Raw genomic sequence first — 22,426 nt, 5'->3', positions numbered from 1 at the left:
ACTGATAGTGACAGCATCATCTGCAAACAGTCTAAGAGGATTGCTCAGATTGTCTCCTAAATCATTTACATAGATTAGGAACATCAGAGGGCATAACACTTCCTTGGGGAACGTCAGATACTACTTCTGTTTCAAATGACGACTTTTTCAGTTAGTACAGACTGTGACAGTTGCAATTTGATTTGAAACCACTTGTGTGGAAGGATATCAAAACCCTTGTGGTAATCTATTGATATGGTATCAGTACGAGATCATCCATCAATAGCACTCACTTCGTGAGAATAAAGAGCTAGTTGTGTTTCACATGGATTGTTTTAGCTGAATCCATGCTGACTGTGTGTCACCAGATCGTTTCCATCAGAGAAATTCTGTTCATTATATGACTTTGCATTTGTAATCCTGCCATATATCCTCCAAGACATTAAAGCAACAAACATTGTTATTTTCCATTGTAGCATGCGGTGTCTAATGAACTGAACCGGAAACTTCAGATATAGTACAACACAATCTTGAGTGCTGCTAGAGTGTTCGAGATTCCCACACATCAGATTAAAGTAAGAAATTGAAGCATTTCAGATGCGGACAGTTAGATTTATCACCATTAGGTTCAATCAGCATGCAAGTATTACAGAAATGCTTTGTGAACACCAATGGGAATCCCTGGAAGTAAGACGATGCTCTTTTTACAAGGCACTGATATGGAATTTTAGAAAACCGGCATTTGAGGCCAACTACAGATCGATTCTACAGCCACCATTGTATATTACACACAAGAATGTGAAGATAAGGTGAGAAAAATTAGAGCACGTTTTGAAACCAACAGACGCTCGTTTTTACTTTGCTGTATTTGCAAGTGGAACATGAAGGGAAGTGACTAGTAGTGATATGCGATACCCTACCCTACATTATGCACCATACTGTGGCTTGTGGAGCAGGTATGCAGATGTAGATGTAGAACTGATCTGTTGTTGCAGTCATTGGTCTGAAGGTTATTTATTTATTTTTTTTTTTTTTTTGCAACTCTCTATGCCTGTCCATCCCATCCTGGTCTGCTGCACCCTACATCCATTTGAACCTTCCTGCTGTTTACTTCTCTTCAATTTGTAAATCTCACACTTCCCTCTGTTACCAAATTAATGACTCCTTGATACCTTAGAATTTGTCATGGCATCCTATTATTCATAATTTGGTCAAGTTGTGCAGTAAAGCTTTGTTTTCTGCAAACAGTTCACTTCATTACTACTACATTTACTCCCACAATCTCTAGTATTCTTCTGTAACCTGACATTTCCAAAACTACTACTTTATTCTTGTCTGTAGTGATTATTGTCATTGTTTTGCTTGTCTACAAAGCTGGTCTCCCAACAGGTACTTTCATAAAAGATTTTCCAGGAATGAAATATGTATTTTATGTTGACACATTCCTTTTTTTCCAGGAAATCGTATCCTCTAATTGCCAACCTGTTTTATACCCACTTCACTTTTACTATCAATTATTTTTCTGTCCAAATACCAAAACTTGCCAACTGCTCTCGGCATCTAATTTCTAATCCATTTCTCCCAACATCACCTTACTTATTCAACTACCCTACTCTGTTTTTTGTGTGCTCATTTTCTAAAACATTTTCAAGATACTAACTGTTCCATTCACCTCATCCTCAAACTGATTTGCTAGCTATGATAGAATTTCAATGGCATCGGAAAACTCGTTCAACTTTAAGAATTTTTTGGAACATTATCCATGGAAAAAAAAATTGATAAAATTATATTAGAATTATTTAAATAAAACTGTCTACATCGGATGTCAGTTGTATATTTCGCTTTTTAGTGACTGGTTTCCGTCTCTTTCAAGACTATTCTCAGGTCATTTTTAGTCGGAAGACAAGAGCTTTATATTTTGTAAATGGCTGATGAATAAATACACTATTTGATCAGAAGTATCCAGACACCCCGAAAAACATATGTTTCTCATATTAGGTGCATTGTGCTGTCACCTACTGCCAGGTACTCCATATCAGCGACCTCAGTAGACATTAGACAGTTTGAGAGAGCAGAATGGGGCGCTCTGCGAGCTCACGGATGTCAGATGAGGTCAGGTGATTGGGTGTCACATCTGTCATTCATCTGTACGCTAGATTTTCACACTCTTAGCATCTCTAGGTCCACTGTTTCAGTGTGATAGTGAAGTGGAAATGTTGTATTGAGTGACAAATCACGGTACACAGTGTGGCGATCTGATGGCAGGGTGTGGGTATGGCGAATGCCTGGTGAACGTCATCTGCCAGTGTGTGCCAACAGTAAAATTCGGAGGCAGTGGTTTTATGGTGTGGTCATGTTTTTCGTGGAGGGGGCTTGCACCAATTGTTATTTTGTGTGGCACTATCACAGCACAGGCCTACATTGACATTTTAAACACCTTCTTGCTCCCACTGTTGAAAAACAGGTTGGGAATGGTGATTGAATCGTTCAACACGATCGAACACCTGTTCATAATGCACGGCCTGTGGCAGAGTGGTTACATGCCAACAACATTGTGTAACAGACTGGCCTGCACAGTCCTGACCTGAATCCTACATAATACCTTTGGGATGTTTTGGAACCCGACTTCGTGCCCGGCCTCACCGACCGACATCGATACCTTCTCCTCAGTGCAGCACTCCGTGAAGAATGGGCTGCCATTCCCCAAGAAACCTTCCAGCACCTGGTTGAATGTATGCCTGCAAGAGTGGAAACTGTCATCAAGGTCAAGTGTGCTCCATTGAATTCCAGCATTACGATGAAGGGTGCCACCAACTTGTAAGTCGTTTTCAGTTCGGTGTTCAGATACTTTTGATCCCATAGTGTAGAATCGTAGAAGTGAAATAACATAAAATAAATAGATGGTATATCCATTGGAGACAGCAGTGGCAAGCAGCAGGCCACTCTGAAGAGGCGTGTGGAACACTGCTGAGTGAAGCTCCATCACTCGTGGTTTTATAGCAGAAACTCTGCCCTTCGCCTCCTGCATAGCATCACCAATAGTCAATAGCAGAGAGCTGTTACTATAATCTGTGAAGATTGTTTGTAAACCTGTATTATTGTAAGTTAAAACTATAGAAAAAAACAGTTAGGGATATTGTGAATATATAGTACGTAAATGATGTGCATCATAAACTGTTCTTAAATAGTGAAGAACGCCTCTCCTTATGGCACTGGATCATTTCAAAGTTGCTGCTCACTACAGGTGCTTGTATCAATGTGGGTGTGGCAAAGGTGGTTGATAAGGTGCCAACTGGTTACTGAGGAGACGAATGTGACTCGATATGCTCTGCTGTCAGCTGAAGATGTTGCAGAACTCAGTCGGCAGTGATATGGAAATAGCTGAGTATTGATTTCAGTTATAGATGTTGTTGAGTTATCTGTGGCTGTCTTTTACATGTACAGAAAAGATAAGTGGCATGTTTTACAATTAAGGGAAAATAATTGTAAAATTATCATCTATATAACCGCATCCTTTTTTTAAAAAAAAAAAAAAAAAAAAAAAAAAAGAAAAAAACGTGGATTATAAAATGTAGCACACGTTTTGTGTGGATGAGAAATAATATGTTCTACATTGAGGTTGCAGTTGATGAGTTAAAATAAATATTAACGTAAAAGGAGCAATCAAGTTGATAACAGCAGTTTGTGTTAGTTAACAAGCTGTGTGTAGTTGTGAAGCATTGCACACTGATAAGTCAAAATATTAAGAACACTGTCAACCACGGCATTGGATGTTGCCTGGTGGTGTTGCGGGCATGTGACATGGTAGCAAAAGTTTGTAAGTGGAGCAGACATGGACGGGGGATCACCCAAGTGAAGATATTGTGATGTAACAGATGACAAGCGGACTGTTGCATGTGCCATCTATCGCCCCTGGCCTGGCACAAATTCTAATTAAATGATAAAATTGAGTTGCGGGCTAGGATTTGTTAGTTATGTGCATAAATACTGCGGAAGTATTTGGTTTCCATACGTGCGGATAATTCAGACAGCGAACCAGCAACCGGCGCGGACTTTCGTTGATGCGGCAAGTAGCGGGCCGCCGTGGAGCAAACACAGTGAGGCTGATGACGTCGCTCCATGGAGATCCAGAGTCGCGGCGGCGGGTTACTCCAAGGTCTTCGTTGAACTTCGGAGGAAAAAAAACAAAGAATGTATAATGAGGAACTTTGTGTATAACAGCGAAAGTAGGAAGAAGCAATTTAACGGCCAGTAACGCAGTAGGCGGTACCTCAAGAGCTGACTGTACATAGGTATCAGAAATAAATCGCTGTAACTATTGTAAAAAAAAGAGTTCTGAATAAGAGTTATTACGAGAAGCAGTCAGACAGTGTCAGTTACTGGTGAATGATCGCCATAGGTGACATTTTCTTCATCAGCTGCGCTGTCCCCTCTTTCACTCGACGAATTTAGTCAACATTAAAACAGAGCCAAACTACACGAATAATAAAACTCATCAGTGGGGCGGGGACAGTGCAATATGTGCTGCAAAAGGAGAAAACCATTGAGATAAGTGACTTTGACAAAGAGCAGATTATTAGTATGCGTAACCTACGACTAGGCGCTAAATGGTTGGATGTCCACGACTCTTCACAGAATGTTGGCTCTTCCGGTGAATCACATTTTTGCTACACTAGGTCAATAGTTGTCTCCACAAACACCGTCATTGAGGTGAATGGCAGCTCAAAATGTGCACTGCACCACAGATGCAGGCTGGTGGGAGCAGTATTATGCTATGGAAGATATTCTCCTGCGACTGCATGGGACCTGTGGTAGTAATCGAAGACAGGCAGACAGCTGCAAACGATCTGTGTCCCTTCACGCTTGATGTCTTCCCTGACAGCTGTGTCATCTTTCAGTGGTGTAATTGTCCATGTCTTGGAGCAAGAACCATGCTACATTGGTTTATGGAGCATTATAGTGAATTGACGTTGATGTCTCAGTGACCAAATTCGGTTGATGTAAATCCTGTAGAGCCCATCTTGGTCACTATCAAACACCATCTCCGCATTTGCAAATCACTATCTATTATTTATGCAAATTACATAACCTGTGTATAGACATCTAATGCCGCATACCTCCACAAACCTTCCAACATACTGTTGGATCCCTGATACAGGGAATCAGTGATGTAAGGTATTTGGTTTCGTGGCTGGACAAACAATCTGATTATAATGTTTTGGCTCATCAGTGTAATTGCATTATGTAAAATGTGTTAGCGAGAATAAACTGTTAAAGTCTATAATCTGAAATTATTAAATAAAATAATATTTACATTAAAAATTAGATTGTAATGCCATTTTGGAATTGTGGGGATATTTTGAACAATAAGTTGCATAAGCAGTGAGCGCAGAGGCCATGATGATTAGCCTGGTTTACATAGCAGTCTAAAAGTACATTTGTGGATGGTGTGTTACACATAAAAAAAGATATTTATTTTAGCTCAAAAACAAGGTGCAATATCTTGTGTATGCAATTGCTTACTCCTGGATATCTACATCTAGGCCATAAATATTTTTAACCTGTAATGAGGAGGACTCTTAATCGCAGATGAGCAAATGTGTTTTTGTCCTCTGTACTACCACTTGTGCTACAGCATAGATGCCAAGCATTTAGTTAAATAAGATATTATGCCTCATTTTTGGATTGCAATAAATATTTTTGTGTGTTCCACAAAGGCTGATCATCATGACCTCAGCACTCAATGCTTATGAGACTTATTATGCAAAATATCCACACATTTTAAAAATCACATTACAATGTAGCACTTTTCTTGTAAATATTATTTATTTTTTAAATAATTTTCTGTTGTAGATCTTAAGTCTATTCTCCCAAATACATTTTACATAATGAAAATACATTACTTCATGACGACAAACAGCTTGTGAATTAATACTGTGACACTGCTGTTATCAGCTTGGTTGGTCCTTTTACATTAATATTTATTTTAATTCTTCCGTGCAGCCTTTATGTATGTGTTATTTGTCATCTGCAAAAAATGTGTGCTACATTTTTAAAATCATTTTGAAGATGTAATGTCGTAGTCACTATGTTTTTTTAAAAAAAAGCGTGCTCATGTAAATGATTATTTTACAGTTATTTTTTCCGTAATTTTACAACAGGCAACTGATGTTTTCTACATACGTAAAAGACAGCCACAGATGACTCCACAACATCTGTAACTGAAAGCAGCACTCACAGAGTTTAAGTATCTTTGGCTGACAGCAGATAATATCGGTTCTTATTTGTCTCCTTGGTAATTAGTTGGTGTCCTATCAACCATTTTTGCCACACTCGTCTTGATACAAGCACATGTAAGGGGTAGCATGCTTTGAAATGAGCCACTGTCATTGGACTAGGCATTCTTCGCTATTTAAGAACATTTTGTGATGCACGTCATTGATGTACCATATATTCGTAATATCCCTAGATGTTTTTTCTATAATTTTAACTTGTAATAATATACGTTTACAAACAGCCTTCACAGATAATAGTAACAGCTCTCTGCTATTGGCTATTTGTGATGCTACGCCAGAGACAGTGAACGAAGTTTTCACTATAAGACCACGAGCAACTCGACTTCATTCAGCAGTGTTTGTCACACCTCTTCAGAGCTGCCTCCTCCATACCACCATCCCCTACTGTCTCCAGTGAGTATACCAGCAATTTATTGTATGTTATTTTACTTCTATGATAGTATTTATTCCTTGACCATTTATTAAATGTAATACTATTGTTTACAGAGTAAAAATGGACTGATGATGGTCCTTGTAAGAGACCAAAATTAGTCACCAAGTGAAATATACATCTTACATGTGATCTAGTCTGTTTTATTGAAATAATTTCTTAAACTTGGTATGAGGGGTGTTCAAGAAGTAGTGCAATACAATTTTTTCCTCAGCCAATGAAAAAATGCAGAATTTGTTGTGGGAAATTGTGGATATTACCACTTCAGCGCTTATAGTTTAATGAAGTTCAGATAGGTGGTGGCATTATACCTTCAAAGTGGTGTCAGTAATGGAGGTGGATTCCAGGCAGAGAGCTGTTATTGAGTTTCTTTTGGCTGAAAATTGGAGCAGCGCAGATATTTGTAGCCTCTTGTAGAATCTTTTACGGAGACCTGGCAGTGAACAAAAGCACAGTGAGTTGTTGGGCGAGGCGTCTGTCATCATTGCAACAAGGTTGCACAAACCTGTCCCTATCTCCCACATGGCGCCTGTCCACACACAGCTGTGACTCCTGCAAAGTTGGAACGTGTGGACACACTATTTGAGGTGATCAGTAGATCAGAAATAAACACCTTGTTGCAGAGCTGGACGTTTCTGTTGTTAGTGCTCACACCCCACACGCTTGTCCGCCAGTTGGGGTACTGAATGGTGTGTGTCCGCTGGGCTCCACACCATCTAACAGAAGCCTTGCAGAGCAACAAAGCACCATCTGTATGGAATAGACTGTTTGCCTATGATAAAAATATGGTTCAGATTGTTGTTATTTTAGTGTTCATAACATTCAACAAAATGTAGACTGGCAATGGCAAGGAAAGGGTTTCTGAAGAAGAAAAATTTATTAACATCAAGTATAGATTTAAGTGCCAGGAAGTTGTTTCTGAAAGTATTTGTATGGAGTGTAGCCATGTATGGAAGTGAAACATGGACGATAAATAGTTTAGACAAGAAGAGAGTAGAAGCTTTTGAAATGTGGTCCTACAGGAGAATGCTGAATATTAGACGGGTAGATCACCTAACTAATAAGGAGGTTGTTGTTGTTGTTGTGGTCTTCAGTCCTGAGACTGGTTTGATGCAGCTCTCCATGCTACTCTATCCTGTGCAAGCTTCTTCATCTCCCAGTACCTACTGCAACCTACATCCTTCTGAATCTGCTTAGTGTATTCATCTCTTGGTCATCCCCTACGATTTTTACCCTCCACACTGCTCTACAATACTAAATTGGCGATCCCTTGATGCCTCAGAACATGTCCTACCAACCGATCCCTTCTACTGGTCAAGTTGTGCCACAAGCTTCTCTTCTCCCCAATCCTATTCAATACTTCCTCATTAGTTATGTGATCTACCCATCTAATCTTCAGCATTCTTCTGTAGCACCACATTTCGAAAGCTTCTATTCTCTTCTTGTCCAAACTATTTACCGTCCATGTTTCACTTCCATACATGGCTACACTCCATACAAATACTTTCAGAAATGGCTTCCTGACACTTAAATCTATACTCGATGTTAACAAATTTCTCTTCTTCAGAAACGCTTTCCTTGCCATTGCCAGTCTACATTTTATATCCTCTCTACTTCGACCATCATCAGTTATTTTGCTCCCCAAATAGCAAAACTCCTTTACTATTTTAAGTGTCTCATTTCCTAACCTAATACCCTCAACATCACCCGACTTAATTCGACTACATTCCATTATCCTCCTTTTGCTTTTGTTGATGTTCATCTTATATCCTCCCTACAAGACACTATCCATTCCGTTCAACTGCTCTTCCAAGTCCTTTGCTGTCTCTGACAGAATTACAATGTCATCGGCGAACCTCAAAGTTTTTATTTCTTCTCCATGGATTTTAATACCTACTCCGAATTTTTCTTTTGTTTCCTTTACTGCTTGCTCAATATACAGATTGAATAACACCGGGGAGAGGCTACAACCCTGTCTTACTCCCTTCCCAACCACTGCTTCCCTTTCATGTCCCTCGACTCTTATAACTGCCATCTGGTTTCTGTACAAATTGTAAATAGCCTTTCGCTCCCTGTATTTTACCCCTGCCACCTTTAGAATTTGAAAGAGAGTATTCCAATCAACATTGTCAAAAGCTTTCTCTAAGTCTACAAATGCTAGAAACGTATGTTTGCCTTTCCTTAATCTTTCTTCTAAGATAAGTTGTAAGGTCAGTATTGCCTCACGTGTTCCAGTATTTCTACGGAATCCAAACTGATCTTCCCCGAGGTCGGCTTCTACTAGTTTTTCCATTCGTATGTAAAGAATTCGTGTTAGTATTTTGCAGCTGTGGCTTATTAAACTGATTGTTCGGTAATTTTCACATCTGTCAACACCTGCTTTCTTTGGGATTGGTATTATTATATTCTTCTTGAAGTCTGAGGGTATTTCGCCTGTTTCATACATCTTGCTCCCCATATGGTACAGTTTTGTCAGGACTGGCTCTCCCAAGGCTGTCAGTAGTTCTAATGGAATGTTGTCTACTCCCGGGGCCTTGTTTCGACTCAGGTCTTTCAGTGCTCTGTCAAACTCTTCACGCAGTATCATATCTCCCATTTCATCTTCATCTACATCCTTTTTCATTTCCATAATATTGTCCTCAAGTACATCGCCCTTGTATAGACGCTCTATGTACTCCATCCACCTTTCAGCTTTCCCTTCTTTGCTTAGAACTAGGTTTCCATCTGAACTCTTGATGTTCATACAAGTGGTTCTCTTATCTCCAAAGGTCTCTTTAATTTTCCTGTAGGCAGTATCTATCTTACCTCTAGTGAGATAAGCCTCTACATCCTTACATTTGTCCTCTAGCCATCCCTACTTAGCCATTTTGCACTTCCTGTCGATCTCGTTTTTGAGACGTTTGTATTCCTTTTTGCCTGCTTCATTTACTGCATTTTTATATTTTCTCATTTCATCAATTAAATTCAATATTTCTTCTGTTACCCAAGGATTTCTACTAGCCCTCGTCTTTTTACCTACTTGATCCTCTGCTGCCTTCACTATTTCATCCCTCAAAGCTACCCATTCTTCTTCTATTGTATTTCTTTCCCCTGTTCCTGTCAATTGTTCCCTTATGCTCTCCCTGAAACTTTGTACAACCTCTGGTTTAGTCAGTTTATCCAGGTCCCACCTTGTTAAATTCCCACTTTTTTGCAGTTTCTTCAGTTTTAATCTACAGGTCATAACCAGTAGATTGTGGTCAGAGTCCACATCTGCCCCTGGAAATGTCTTACAATTTAAAACCTGGTTCCTAAATCTCTGTCTGACCGTCATATAATCTATCTGATACCTTTTAGTATCTCCAGGGTTCTTCCATGTATACAACCTTCTATCATGATTCTTAAACCAAGTGTTAGCTATGATTAAGTTGTGCTCTGTGCAAAATTCTACCAGGCGGCTTCCTCTTTCATTTCTTAGCCCCAATCCATATTCACCTACTATGTTTCCTTCTCTCCCTTTTCCTACACTCGAATTCCAGTCACCCATGACTATTAAATTTTCGTCTCCCTTCACTATCTGAATAATTTCTTTTATTTCACCATAGATTTCTTCAATTTCTTCGTCATCTGCAGAGCTAGTTGGCATATAAACTTGTACTACTGTAGTAGGTGTGGGCTTGGTATCTATCTTGGCCACAATAATGCGTTCACTATGCTGTTTGTAGTAGCTTACCCGCATTCCTATTTTCCTATTCATTATTAAACCTACTCCTGCATTACCCCTATTTGACTTTGTGTTTATAACCCTGTAGTCACCTGACCAGAAGTCTTGTTCCTCCTGCCACCGAACTTCACTAATTCCCACTATATTTAACTTTAACCTATCCATTACCCTTTTTAAATTTTCTAACCTACCTGCCCGATTAAGGGATCTGACATTCCACACTCCGATCCGTAGAACGCCAGTTTTCTTTCTCCTAATAACGACATCCTCTTGAGTAGTCCTCGCCCGGAGATCCGAATGGGGGACTATTTTACCTCCAGAATATTTTACCCAAGAGGACGCCATCATCATTTAATCATACAGTAAAGCTGCATGCCCTCGGGAAAAATTACGTCCGTAGTTTCCCCTTGCTTTCAGCCATTCGCAGTACCAGCACAGCAAGGCCGTTTTGGTTATTGTTACAAGGCCAAATCAGTCAATCATCCAGACTGTTGCCCTTGCAACTACTGAAAAGGCTGCTGCCCCTCTTCAGGAACCACATGTTTGTCTGGCCTCTCAACAGATACCCCTCCGTTGTGGTTGCACCTACGGTATGGCTATCTGTATCGCTGAGGCACGCAAGCCTCCCCACCAACGGCAAGGTCCATGGTTCATGGGGGGGGGAATAAGGAGGTACTGAATAGAAATTGGGAGAAGAGGAGTTTGTGGCACAACTTGACTAGAAGAAGGGACCGGTTGGTAGGACATGTTCTGAGGCATCAAGGGATCACCAATTTAGTATTTGAGGGCAGCGTGGAGGGTAAAAGTCGTAGAGGGAGACCAAGAGATGAATACGCTAAGCAGATTCAGAAGGATGTAGGCTGCAGTAGGGACTGGGAGATGAAGAAGCTTGCACAGGATATAGTAGCGTGGAGAGCTGCATCAAAGCAGTTTCTGGACTGAAGACGACAACATTCTCTCAAAATAGCTATTATTTTTATCCAATTAAAGCTTAAAAATCATTTAACAGCAGGATTTGGCCACATGATCGAAAATGCTCTGCTACTGGTAGAAGCTCTGGTGACATCACAGACTAGGAGTAAGACAAAGCTGTATGTGTGTTACAGAAGTGTCGGCAGAAGTTACTAGGTTTTTACATGCTTTTTCTGCAAATAGTTTAGCTACTTAGTGATGGAAAATACATTTACAACTTTTAAGTAACAAAAGAAAGGAATTACATGAACGCTGATAGTGAGAATCTTATGAAAGTTGACACATTTATGCTCCACTTATTTAAAGCAGTGATATGTGCAAAGATGGACTTTCTTTTCCCTGCTCGCTGCGACATCATTAAACTTGCTCAAAACTGTGGAATCGTGGAACTTTCTTGCAAATGGGTTAGTATCTTATATCTAGATTTTCGACTATCAATGATGAACTGCGACCCGAAGCACAATAAATTATTCTTGCAGAATGAAATTTTCACTCCGTAACAGAGTGTGCGCTGATATGAAACTTCCTGGCAGATCAAAACTGTGTGCCAGACTGAGACTCAACCTCAGGACCTTTGCCTCTTGCGGGCAAGTGCTCTACCGACTGAGCTGCCCTACTGGCGGAATTAAAACTGTAAGGGCGAGTCGTGAGTCGTGCTTGGGTAGCTCAGTTGGTAGAGCACTGGCCCGCAAAAGCTAAAGCTCCCGAGTTCGAATCTCGGCCTGGCACACAGGTTTAATCTGCCAAGAAGTTTCCGAATTATTCTTGGCAAATCTTAGTGCTGATTTCCACTCTACAAGACACCCAACAGATCGGCCGCCTGTAACATGCGCTAGGTGGCACAACATGTAGTGCGTGTGGTGGGATAACAACACAGGTTCGAGTCGTGGAAGAGTCATGTATTTTTAAAAGTTTTACACAAAACAGCATCAGCAAGAACTCATAACAGTTGTTTCGATGATGAGATGTATTATACAGGATGTATCAAAAAGAATGATCTGATATGGCACATCTATATTTCTGAAACTAATAAATATATACAATGAATTTTGTTTTTTTATGAACGGGAAACTAAAAAAGGTTCCCCCCCCACACACTTCCCCCACCCACACCTTTCAATAGGTGTTCAATATGCACCCCTTGAGATGCACAGCATGTGTCAATGTGGTATTCAAATTGTTCCCACACTGCAGAGAGCATGTCTCGAGTTACAGCTTCCACAGCTGCTGTTATGCGGTGTCTCAGTTCGTGCATTGTTATACATAATGGAGGCACATAGTCTTTTACAAATACCCACAAGAAATAATCACATACAGTCAAGTTCGGTGATCTTAGAGGCCAGTAACATAAGGCTGAAGCATTTGGTCCAATGTGACTGATCCATTGTTCAGTAATCATTTGATTTAAAAATTCCCACTCTTGCCAATGTGGTGGTTCCCCATCCTGTTGTTAAATGAAGTCATTTGAATCAGTCTCCAATTGTGGGAAAGCATATCAAGATAGGTGCTTCCTGTAACAGTGCTCTCTGCAAAGAAAAATGGACCATACTCCTTTTCCCATGAAACTGCACAAAACGCATTAAATTTTGGAGAGTCCCTCTCATGTTGTACAACTTCATGTGGTTGTTCAGTATGCCATATTCTCGCCACATGGTGATTCACTGTTCCATTTAAATGGAATGTTGGCTTGTCACTAAACAGTTAAGTGTGTAAGAGAACTGTCGTACTCCATCTTGCCAAGAACGAAATTACAGAACTCCACACGTTGTTTCTTACCTTCACAAAGAGCTTGCACTAGCTGAATTTTGTGTGGTTTCATCTGTAAACGTTGACGCAACACACGCCAGATGGACATCAGTACCATGTTCAGTTGTCGTATGAAAGTCATGCTGAACGGTTATTACCGACCCGCACTGCACAAAACATAAAACACAAAATGCTTTCTGTTGTCCTGATACCATTTTTACTTGAACCGAAGTAGGTGCACACTGCTGCTACCTAGTGGGAACCATGTAAAACTCAAGAGTTTGCTCTTTCCAACAGTATGTTGTTCCCACACATATCGCAAATAACATAATTGGTTTTTTTTTTTTTTTTTTTTTTTTTTCCCAAATCGGATGATTCATTTTGGTACACCCTGTATATAGCTTCTCATTTAATCTTAGTGTGATAATGGACAACTGAGGATAAATGCATTTGCTTTGCTCACAAACGATTGTGGATTAACTTCCTTGGAAGGTCTTGCTAGTAGTGAACATACTGCCATACTTGCACAGTGCAACGAGGTGTAAGACTATGAGGTTTTGTATGCATGAGATATAAAGCATTACAACACACAGGTAATATAAATGTGAGGGCTGTGCTGTTCGAGTGTAAACTAATGTCGGTGTCTGAAGCAGAGGTAACTTCATCGTATGTAAGATGATAAAATTTCAGAAACTTAAACTGTAAGGATCCAAACTGGACAGTACAAAGATAAAAAAAATTGTTTCTAATAAAAGTAAAAATTTGTGGCCACGTTAACTAGGAAATATCTTTTCGAACGTTGTGTGTGTGGATAACTATTGCAAACGTGAGCGCATTCAAAGCCGCCCCCCCCCCCCCTCCCAAAGTGCAATAATTCTCTGTTTCTAATTGGTGTGATGAAATTTTGTATTTGTGGTTTGGTTTTCATGTAAAAGAAGTGTCAATTGGTTTTACAAGTAAGTTAAAATATTTTTGCTGTCTGGATTCAGACCAGCAACCTACGGATATCATCTGTTATTAGATAGTCCATTGCTCTACCAACTGAGCTACCAAATGATGTGCAAGGAAGTGGATGTAACAATAATTTTTGCTAAGAATTTAGTGTCATTTAATGATGCTATCCTTTATTGCAACGTTTTTTTTCCCCATCTTCTTATTCTTTGGAGCAGTCGAAAACACTTTTTGAAGAGATTTTATGGACGTATTTGTACAGTGTGGTAGTACATGCCATTTGTAGTCCATTTTTCAAAACTTGAAGTACAGAACAAGACATCACTGTGAATTAGCTTTATGACGGTAGGGGCAGTGAGCTAGCCAGTGACATCACAGGCATCACATGACTTGAATGGAGCATTTTAGTTGCTTTCACATTATTTGAATTTCATTTCCGTTTTTATAAAATAATACTGAAATTCGAGAGGGGAAAAAAACATGTTGTGAACATAAAATGACGTGAAACTTCCTGACAGATTAAAACTGTGTTCTGGACCGAGACTCGAACTCGGGACCTTTGCCTTTTGTGGGCAAGTGCTCTACCAACTGAGCTACCCAAGCACGACTCACAACCTGTCCTCACAGCTTCAATTCTGCCAGAAGTTTGGAAGGTAGGAGACGAGGTACTGGCAGAATTGAAGCTGTGAGGACGAGTCGTGAGTCGTGCTTCGGTAGCTCAGTTGGTAGAGCACTTGCCCGCGCGAAATGCAAAGGTCCCGAGTTCGAGTCCCAGTCTGGAACACAGTTTTAATCTGCCAGGAAGTTTCATATCAATGCACACTCTAGTGAAGAGTAAAAATCTCATTCTGATAAAATGATGTAATTAACCATTTAAGACAATTTCCTGAAAACAGTCAAATGCTCAATTGCTTGCATGTTACGAGGCTGATCATGACAATTTTTTGTTGAACACAGTCATAGGCGATGAAACATGGGTTCATTACTTCAAATTGGAAACAAAACGGCAACCTATGGACTGGTGCCACAGCATGTCTTCTACGAAGAAAAAGTTACTGCAGCCTCAACCAGTGAAGTCATGGTGACGGTCCTCTTCATTTTCGAGAAAAAGCAACCAAACTTCATTTCCGTGAGAACCCAAGGCTTAACCCTTTCGTGGATAAAATTCATTTCTTACAGATTTTTAAAATATTAAGGTGATAACAGTTTCTTTTCAGTCCCATTATTATATTTTCACCACCATTTTTTCACAACAGGAAGTGGGACACACATGTCCCATGAACCAACGCAAGATACCTTTTCTGCTGACTGACTGATTTTGTAATTTTACTTTTTTTTAGCCATAAATAGGATTTTGCGGATAATAAAATAACTACAAATTATACATGCATGTAATCTTTTTATTTGTGTAGAGCCAGTGTAAAAAATATTCATTACATTTCAGTTTTCATGATACATGATCAATACTTACAAAACTTTACATGCCATGAAACTTGGAAAAACATGGTGTGGCACAGAGTGGTACACCACAAGCAGTGCAAACAACTTTTGTTCTCTTCTCTTTAGAGTTTGTGCTGCAGAATCTGCATCGCTTCCTAGTGCCACTGTCTTTCGGTACATGTTTGCCTACGTTCACGAGCCGGACGTCGTCTGGCACACTAGAGACTCCTCTCTTTGCTGGGAAGAAAGTGGGCATTGATCCCCTCTTTTTCTTGGATGAATACCCATTAATCAATTGTCTTGCTAGTCTTTACAAATAATGTCTGCTATTTTATTTCGATTATAAGATAGTACAGTCGCTGAGAAGTACATTCCACACTGTATTTGTACTAAAAAATGATTATTAAGTTAATAATAAGATGAATTACTTACTTCAGACATCGCTGGAAAGTGAGGAATGATGAAAACTGAAGAATGACACAAATAAGTGGCGTTGCAGCAGCCATATATATACGCCAGTCAACAAAAGTAGTCACCGCTTCTCTATTACCTTTGCAGTGCAGTCCCGATTTTTTTTCTTAGGTTCAGTACACGTGTCCCTAGATGGCAGCACCATGCAGAGCTGGGTAACATATATCCCGACACTCGAACTGGCGCTCAAAGTTAGTGGGACATATATGACCCATCAACCACGAAAGGGTTAACACAGTCTGCACACCCGAGAGGAGCTCACAAAACTTTCTTGGACTGATTTTCTTCATCCTCCCCACAAGCTGGATCTTGCACCTTCCAACTTCCACCTGTTTGGCGCAACGAAGGTTGCACACCGCAGGAAGCAGTACGTGGACGATGGGGAGGGTTGGGAGCTTATTGATGGGATAAGTCATTGGCTACAGCGTTGACCAGTAGACTGTTAACGTGCGCGCATACAGGCCCTCCCAGTTTGGTGGTGTAAGGCCGTTGCATTGAATGGAGATTATGTTGAAAAATAGGATTTTGTAGCCAGAAGAGTGGAAAATAATATGGTGTATTGGAATCCTGAATAAAACCAACTTTTCAGAAAAAAAGTGTTGTATTACTTATTGAACACCCCTCATATACGTTCCCCCTGAACTTTAGTTTCCATTATGTAGTTTCATCTTTCAATTTCTTTCAGGTTCTTGAAGACCTGCTACCAGTTTCGGAATGGACTAACAACATTAAAAACGAGCCAGAATTAACAATCGACGAGGATGAAATGGAGAATAATGTAAGTACTCATTCCGTAGTATCTCTTGCACAGTATGGATCTGAGACTTTGTACTACGTTTTATATTCTGACTGTGAGCTTTCCCCATGTAAGACTGTGGCTAATGTTAGTGACACAAAAATTCCAAGAGAATTAAGTTCACTACATCGGCTAGTAGTCCTGATCCTGCCAGTTATCTTCAAAGACATTAAAGAAAGAAATATTGTTATTCTCCATTGTAGTATATAGTTCCTAATGACTCTCAGGAGAAACATATAGTCAGCAAACTGAGCCACCGTTCGAGTCACCAGTTTGAAGACTAACTTTATGCAGCTCTCCATATCTGTCTATCCCATCCTGGTCTTTTCATATTTGCGTAAATCCTGCATTCTATATCCATTTGAACCTGTTTGCTGTAATCAAGACTTGTTGTTCGTTTACAATTTTTACCCCCACACTTTTCTCCATTACCAAATTAATGATACCTTGATGCATCACGATGTTTTGTATCAACCTATCCCTCTTTTTAGTCAGATCGTGTCAGACAGATGTTTCTGCCAGAGTGGGTTTCATATTCACTAATTACTGTGTGCACCCATACCCCCTAGCCTCGGCATTATAACAATATAATGAAAAAGTTAGTTACTACTCATCATATGGCAGAGATGTTGAGTCATAGATAGGCACAACAAAAAGACTGCCGAAAAGGCCTTCATCAGAATTAGACAAAACACACACACACAAACCTCCACTTCAACAGTTGCCACCCGTTCCATTCTGAGAAATCCCTTCCACGAAGCCTAGCTACCCATGGCCTTCACGTCTGTAGTGGTGATAAGTCCCTCCCAAAATACACTGAAGGTCTCACTTAGGCCTTCATGGATAATAATTATCCTTGCAACCTTGTACAGAAACAGATCCCCAGTGCCTTACGTCTCCAGTCACCCACCACCTTCTCAAGTCCCACCATCTGGCCACAGAGGCGCATTCCACTTGGGGCTCGATGCCACTGAGGACTGGAGCAACCGAATCACATACTCCGCCAAAGTTTCGACTACCTCTCATCGCGTCCTGAAATGAGAAATGGCCTATCCACTTTCCATCCCACCCCTCCCACTGTGGTATTCCACTTCCCACCGAACCTGCACAATATCCTCATCTGTTCCTACATAACCCATACTCCAAACCCATTACCTCATGGCTCATATCCCTGTAATAGACCTAGATGCAAGATCTCTCATACATCCTACCGCTACAACCACCACCACCACCACCACCACCACCTACTCCAGTCCAGTCACAAGCATCACTTATCTCATCAAAGGCAGAAACCAGACCTGAACTACAAGCTAAGCTGCAACCACTGTGCTGTGTTGTTCTTGCACATGATAGCTGACAAGCTGTCTGTCCGCAAGAATGGCCACCGACAGCCAGTGGCCGAGAAACAGCTGGAACATCCAGTTGTTGAGCAAGCTACCCAACACAGCATTCTTCATTTCAATGACTGCTTCACAGCCTGTGCCATCCAGATCCTTTCTACCAACACCAGCTTTTCTGAATTCCACATGTGGGAACTCTCCCTGCAATATATTCTACATTCCCACAACTGTCCTGACCTCAACCTTCGTTAGTCATTGGCCTTCACCCACCCATCCCCTTCCCAGTTTCCACTCCAGCACTACACAGCTTTCTATTTCAATTCCAACTACGCACCCCAGTTGCTCGTAGTTTGGTCTCAGCACCAAGATACAGTGGTTTTTATTGTGTGTGTGTGTGTGTGTGTGTGTGTGTGTGTGTGTGTGTGTGTGTGTGTATAATTCTGAAGAAGCCCTTACTTGTTTCATAGTCTTTTGGTTGTGCCTGTCTGCGACTCAGCATCTCCACTATATGGTGAGTAGTGATCTATCCCTTTCATAAAATTATAATCATCCCATACCGGACTTTCAATTATTTAACATTTGGCATTCTTACATAACACAACAGTTCAGAAGCTTTTATTGTCATGTTATCTGTACTGATTATCATCCTTGTTTTATTTCCATATGAGGTATTGCTGAAGAAAGAAAAAAAAAAAAAAAACTTTCCGGAAGGACTACCCAACATTTAATTTTCTCATATAAGCTTATCTTAAAATTGTCAGTCTGCATTTCATATCCAATACATTCCTCCTGTCATCAGTTAGTGTACGGAACAAATACCAAATCTCAGCCACTTCCCTGTTCACACATGCTAATATAATTTTTCCGACATCTTCACACTTAATTTGGCTGCACTCACAAGAAACCCCTTGAATACGAGGTTGCAAGTTCCATCTTTAGTAAGCTCATTTGACTTCTGTTAACAGTTATGACAAGAAAAATATTAGCTGCTAATGACTCACAATGTGCATCAGGAGAGTAACATAAAATGAGTGTCTGCGATGTGCAGAGACCAACCTTCTGTGGGATGTAAAAAATCTGTTAAAAAATTCTTGCACTTTGTCCACAAAATTTTTCTGTGCTTACCTTTTACTTATTGTGCATGGTTTCCTTCAAAATTCTCTACTCCACAATTGATACACTGCTTCCAAAACTGTTTCCACCTCCGGAAACAGTCTTGTTACACCTCTTGCTGGTTGCGTGAAGCGCCGTCTGTGAATGTTCTTTTCTCTCGCCTATCGTTGCAAATCTTTGTCCTTTCAACAGGATTTTCAACTTTGGAAATAAAAAAGTCTGCAGGGGCCAGGTCTGGAGATTGGAGAGCATGAGGCAGCACAGTGATTTTATTTTTTGTGCAATAGTCGTGCACCAATAGGGATGAATGTGCAGTTATGTTATGATGCAAGAGCCATGAAGAGTGTCACCACATTACAGGCCATTTCCTTCTCTCATTTTCTCACAGGTCTTGCAACACATCCCAATAGTACCATTGAGTAACAGTTTGTCGCTCTGGCCCAAATTCATGATGAACTAATCCTTAAAAGTTAAAGAAAACTTATCAGCATGGTTTTGACATTGGAGTCGACTTGACGAGCTTTTTTTAGTCTTGGAGAACCTGTGCCGACCCATGAAGAAGATTGAACCTTTGTCTCAATATCCTAATCATAGACCCATGCCTCATCACCAGTTATGATTCTCTTAAAGAACATCTCATTCTCATTTGTGAATTCCAAAAACTCTCCACAGATTGCGAGGCTAAGGTCTTTCTGGCCTCGACTCACGAGCCTTGGGACGAACTTGGGGGCAACACGATGCATTCAAAGATGCTATCAGGATTTCATGACACAATCCAACTAAAATGTTACATTCTTCTGCAATCTCTTTGCCAGTTAGGCTTCAAATGGCACTCACAACTTCGTTGATGTTCCTGACATGAGCTTCGTCGGTAGATGTCAAAGGGCACCCTGAAAGAAAATCATGTTTAATTTCTGTCGGGCCATTTTTAAACCATGTGAACCATTCATAAAGGTTTTCTTGAGTTTCACACAAAATTTAAAGCAGGTGTGTTGCCCCTTTAACTCTTCCATCTCGGAATTCACAAACTGTGCAACACAACATTCTACTCAATACACCACTGAAAAATAACTAAGAGACATACAAAAATGAAACTTCTGACAGTTACATATTAAACACAGGCATCTGAGGTGCAACAATAAAGTAATGAGACTGATTTTCTTTGCAAGATGTGGAAACCCAGCAGGCTTGCATAGGCACAATATCTTTGACCTTGGTCTATAAGCTGCTTCTAGTCCAAGTGGCACATCAATGCAACTGCTCAGTCGTGAGTTGTGCTGTAATACACATACTTGTGTCTCTTGTCACAGAAATGGAAACGCATAATATTGCGCGACAGTATGCCATTTCCTTTTGCGTTAAATTGGGTGAAAACGTGACAACTTACAGTAAGCTTCAGAAGGCTTTTGGAGAGGAGGTTATGTCAAGAGCTCAAATATTTCGTTGGCATAAAATGTTTAGTGAAGGCAGAACGAATGTTGAAGATGAAGACCGCAGTGGACGACCATCAACCTCACGGACGGATGTCAACTTGGCCAGGGTGCGTGAACTCGTACAATCTGATCAAAGATTATCCGTGAAAATGATTGCAGAAGAACTGAACATCAATCTAGAACCAGTTTGTCTAATAATAACTGAGGATTATGATATGAGAAAGATTTGTGCAAAAATGACCCCCAAAAATCTCACACCAGAACAGTGAGAAACACGGAAAAATGTGGCAGTCGATCTGTTAGAGCAAACGGAAATCAATCCAGAATTGTTGAGCCGTATTAACACTGGTGATGAATGTTGGTTTTTTTCAGTACGATTCAGAGACAAAATGCCAAAGTTCGCAATGGTGCTGAAAGGGATCACCCAGACCAAAAAAAGCTCGCATTTCAAAGTCAAAAGTGAAATGCATGCTTTCGTGCTTCTTTGATTCCAAGGGAATTGTTCATAAAGAGTGGGTGCCTCCTGGGAAAACAGTTAATGTTACTACAAAGAAATTTTGTAGAAGAATTCTTCGTGTCTGTGTCAACATTGCTGATAATTGGATTGTGCATCATGATAATGCACCATCCCATATTGCTCCGTCAGTACGGAAATTTTTAACTTTAAAATAAATTTCAGTACTACCACAGCCACTTTATTCACCAGATATTGCTCCATGCGACTTTTTTCTATTCCCAAGAGTCAAAATGGCGGTCAAGAGACACCATTTTCAAGCGTCACAAGATGTCCAAAAAGCTGTGACGAGGGTCTTGGACGATATTAAAGAAGATGAGTTCCAGAAATGTTACCATCAATGGTAGAAGCACTGGTAAATGTGTGTGCAATTAGAAGGGAACTACTTTGAAGGAGACAACACTAAACTTGACTAAAACGGTAAGCAACATTTTTTTTCACATCAGTCTCATTACTTTATTGTCGCACCTCGTATGCAGGGATGCCAACTGCATTTTGCTCCAACACACCATTGGTGCGAAATTACGAATGTTCTGGAGTTTTTCAAACAGATCTTCTATGTATTACACTTCACAAAATGAACATCATCGACAATCGAGAAATGTCTAAAACAAACCATGTCTAAAACAAACCATCATGAACACTGAATGAAAAACAGGATCCCACAGTGATCACAAAGGTTCGCACCATCAAAATCGAAGGCAAACTGCCTGGGAGTTACGAACTATGCAGGACTTTCAGTTATGTATCCACTCTTAAAGAATGCATGTAGAATCTTATTGGTGTAATGGGGTGATGAGAACTGATGGAATGCAACTGAATGGCAAACAGTCTGTCATGGAACTGGCTATCCTTTAAGGAGCAGCTGCAGATAGTGTAATAATGTTTCATAGGCATGGAAAAAACAAACATCTAGAGGCTGAACTTGTCCAGTGGCTCCAAGTGATATGAATTGTAAAGTCACACACTTTTCAGGAGGGACAGTTTGCTCTGAAGGAATATGATTTTTATACGCTGACTAGGAATCAAGCTATTGGTCAAAAGCAGTGTTCATACCATAATTGTAGTTCTATTATGCCCATTTTCCAACTGTTGCTTGCAATGATATAAATATTCCCTATTGCCCTTGCAAGATCACGCACATGTGAAAGAATTGGAGGGGTTAGAGCACCTTGAGCTTCTTGCAGCTCAATAAATAACTTTCCAGTTGAGTTACCATCCAGATTAACAATCAACGTAATTG

At 40.3% G+C, this 22,426-nt stretch overlaps 1 protein-coding gene and 1 non-coding gene across 2 annotated transcripts in view; one reads left to right on the top strand and one right to left on the bottom strand.

Moving 5' to 3' along the window:
* The window catches only part of LOC124719730, a 149,452-nt gene that overhangs the window by 47,243 nt on the left and 79,783 nt on the right, over positions 1 to 22,426 (top strand). The window contains exon 7 of the mRNA XM_047244932.1: positions 16,673 to 16,765. Coding sequence (XP_047100888.1) covers positions 16,673 to 16,765 — 93 coding nt within the window. The remainder of the gene's footprint in view (positions 1 to 16,672; positions 16,766 to 22,426) is intronic.
* On the bottom strand, positions 14,605 to 14,679 carry Trnal-caa. Its single transcript has one exon. It is a non-coding gene; the product is annotated as a tRNA-Leu (tRNA).

This window comes from Schistocerca piceifrons, chromosome 11 (assembly GCF_021461385.2).
Source record: "Schistocerca piceifrons isolate TAMUIC-IGC-003096 chromosome 11, iqSchPice1.1, whole genome shotgun sequence".
Taxonomy (NCBI): Eukaryota; Metazoa; Arthropoda; class Insecta; order Orthoptera; family Acrididae; genus Schistocerca; species Schistocerca piceifrons.
The sequence above is the reverse complement of the archived record's forward strand: the minus strand, read 5'-3'. Positions and strand labels throughout refer to the sequence as shown.